We start from the raw sequence: 3237 nt of genomic DNA on the forward strand, positions 1-3237 counted from the left end.
TAAAAAACCATCCCAGCTCTTTCCTCCACCACTGGGTTTATTTCTAAATTAAGTCGCATTGAAATAGTGGGGAAATAAGAAATATTTCAGCCTGGAAGAGGGGAAAGAACATGGGGAAGTGGGAAAGGAGGTGGGTGAGGCAGTTTGGGTTTGCAGAGGGGATGTTTGTGCCTCCCTGGCTGCTCCTCCCGCAGCCGTTCCCTGCAGGTGGCAGCAGCAGAGCGGTCGGGATGCAGCTCCTGCCTTTCCCCGCTCCTGGAGGCGCCACATCGGGGCTTTTCCCCCTCATTCTGGGCAGGAATTGTGTTGCTGTTGTGTGAAAAAAAAAAAAAAAAGAGATTTTTGTGCTTTTGAGAGCTCCCCGTTGTGGTCAGCAGGGCAGTGACCGCCTGGGTTGGCTCAGCTGCTTTGCTCTCGGCGTGGTTGATCTTTGGCAGCTTTACTCAAATAAATTCTTTCATTTTTTTTTTCCATCCCCAAAACCAGTGCTACAAGAATGTCACATCTGCCATAGTTCTGCAGGGCTCTTTGCCCTCTCTGTGAACTGTAACCTAATTTAACAAATAACCTAAAATAAAATTAACACCATTTATTATTTTCAAGGCCAAAACAACGGAGCTGCATTTCAGAAGCACAGCCTGAGCAAAGGAGACGTTTCTCTCCAGGCTGTGCCAATCCAAGTGAGGAAAAGTGTGGCTATTACCTCAGGTAACCCCCAGGTGGGAGGGGATGAGGCTGCTGGGGAGGGAAAATTCAGCTCCTGGCTGGACTTGAGTTCTTTATTTGGAGTGTGTTTGTTTTCAGAAGTGAATAAAAAATGTCTGTGATAATTTGTGCACTGCCATGCACAAAATTCCTGCACAGGAATCAACCTGGCTCCAGGCCTGGCTCTGAGGAGTTTTACAGATAGCTGGGAAATGTTGTGAAAGGGTTTGGTGTGGAAAATCAGAAAATCAGGAAAATACCAAAGCAGGTTTGTATTCCTTGGGAAAAGCAAAGCTGAGCTCTTGTTCTGTTGGGGATTAATTTGGGTTTGTCAGTTCACAACTACCCCAGAATCAACACTGGAAACACCTCCAGAACTTGGAGTTCCCACCTTGTCACCAGCTCAGAGCACTGAGTGCCACCCCCAGGACTGCACCACCCCCTGCAACTCACACTGGGGCAATCCTGAGCTCAAATGCTGAAATTTGGGTTCAGACTGAGGGAATTGAGCTCAAATTCTGGGATTTAGACTCAGACTGGAGGAATCTTGAGTTCAAATGCTGAAATTTGGATTCAGACTGGGAGAATCTTGAACTCAAATGCTGAGATTTGGGTTCAGACTGGGGGAATTGAGCTGAAATGCTGAGATTTGGGTTCAGACTGGGGGAATTGAGCTCAAATTCTGAATTTTGGACTCAGACTGGGGGAATTGAACTGAAATGCTGAAATTTGGGTTCAGACTGAGGGAATTGAGCTCAAGAGCTGGGATTCAGACTGAGACTGTGGGAATCTTGAGCTCAAATGCTGGATTTAGACTCAGACTGGAGGAATCTTGTGTTCAAATGCTGAAATTTGGGTTCAGACTGGGGGAATTGAGCTCAAATGCTGGATTTAGACTCAGACTGGGGGAATTGAGCTGAAATGCTGAAATTTGGACTCAGGGGGAATCTTGAGCTGAAATGCTGAGATTTGGACTCAGACTGGGAGAATCTTGAGCTCAAACGCTGAGATTTAGATTGGGGTTTATTTTTGACACTTTCTCTGTGTTGGCTCAGTGGTGTCATCCAAGAGCCACTGACTGTGGGGGTGTGGAAGGGAAGGTGTTTGGATTTCAGCTCCTGGGGGCTGGGGCTGGTGCCAGATCTTTTCTGGGATTCTAATAAGTTTGGGTTTTAAAAAACAATGACTCCTCCCTGGTAAACTCTCCCCAATTTCTCAGTGTTAATCCCAGGGGACAATTTTAGGGATATTATTGCTACAACACTCACAGGAGAATGGACACCCCAGATTTTAACGGGTATGAGTAGAAATTTAAAAAAATGGGGAGAGAGGGAGAGGAAGAAGAGACAAAATTTAAATCCCTGACCCTTCAAAGTGGCAGCATGAGGAATTAACCCTTGCACCACCCCTGCTGGTGTCTCACCAATGGATCTTAGAGAGTTTTTCCCTTCCTGCCAGCAGGGGAGATGGAGAGCACTGCACCCTGACTGGATTTGGAGTACAAAACATCCCTCACACCGAATTTAGGGGCTAAATAGAATATCCCTTCAGCTCCCAGGGTTCTGGGGCTCTGACACCTTCTGGATTACCCCAGGGGTGTTGCCAGGTGCTTTCTGTCCCTCTTTATGCCTGGAGAAGGCTGATCCAGAATTGAGGCTAGGCTGAGTTAAAGAATAAATTAGGGATTTATTAAAGGCCTCAATAAATCCCTAAATTAGGGATTTATTCAAGGCCTTGGGCAGCACAAGAGCCCAGCCAGGGCTGCACTGAAATGAACCAAAATGGACACAAAATGCACAACTGGTCATGGGGGTCTCTCACTTTTATAATTTCTGCTCCATTTGCATATTGTAGTTAATGATCCAATTACAGCTTTAGGTTATGCAGTCCCATCCTGATTGTTTTTCTCTCCTCAGTCCACATTGTTTGTGCTTTTGGCCCTGAAATTTGGATCATTTGTCCTTGGTCCCCACTGGAGCAGGAATTGTTTTGTCTGCTCTGTGCACAGACCTCACCATCCCCTAATATGAATCCCAGAACTACACACTAAAGCAGCAAATCTGAAAAAAAATACAAATCCTAAAACCTGCTGCATCAGCCTGGGATATTCTGAGAGCCAAAACATTCTGGTAGCTTCCAGCCACGGCTCCCTGTGGTTATTTAGAATGTTGATGGGTGCAATAATTGCCATTTCTTGTGAGGCACAAGGAGCTGACAGTTGTGTGTGTGCAGCCTGCACTTAGGCAGGCAGCAGGAGCAGCTGCATCGCCACAGGGCTGCTTCCAGAGGATGAATCCAGCATAAGTAATGCAGAGGGGACAGGCAGGGAAAGCTAAAATGGCCTGTTTTTCCTTTTGCTTTCAAATTAAAAATGCAAGACGTATGTTGTGAGTCACAAAAAATCAGGCGAGGAGCTCGAAAGGAGCCGGGCTGACAAGTGAAAGCCAGCTCTGCTTTGCTGGGGAAGAACATTGTCTGGGATGCACACAATTTGGTTTTCTTATTAGTGCAAACCTTTCTCCTTGCAAATAG

The 3237-nt window shown here is 46.3% G+C and overlaps 1 protein-coding gene across 3 annotated transcripts in view; it reads left to right on the forward strand.

Annotated features, from left to right (window-relative positions):
* S100PBP (S100P binding protein) overlaps window positions 1-3237 on the forward strand; it is a 29710-nt gene that overhangs the window by 2517 nt on the left and 23956 nt on the right. For all 3 annotated transcript variants that reach the window (XM_074555876.1, XM_074555874.1, XM_074555875.1), the window contains exon 4: window positions 604-708. In XM_074555876.1, coding sequence (XP_074411977.1) covers window positions 604-708 — 105 coding nt within the window. The remainder of the gene's footprint in view (window positions 1-603; window positions 709-3237) is intronic.

This window comes from Zonotrichia albicollis, chromosome 20 (genome assembly GCF_047830755.1).
Source record: "Zonotrichia albicollis isolate bZonAlb1 chromosome 20, bZonAlb1.hap1, whole genome shotgun sequence".
NCBI classification, from domain to species: Eukaryota; Metazoa; Chordata; class Aves; order Passeriformes; family Passerellidae; genus Zonotrichia; species Zonotrichia albicollis.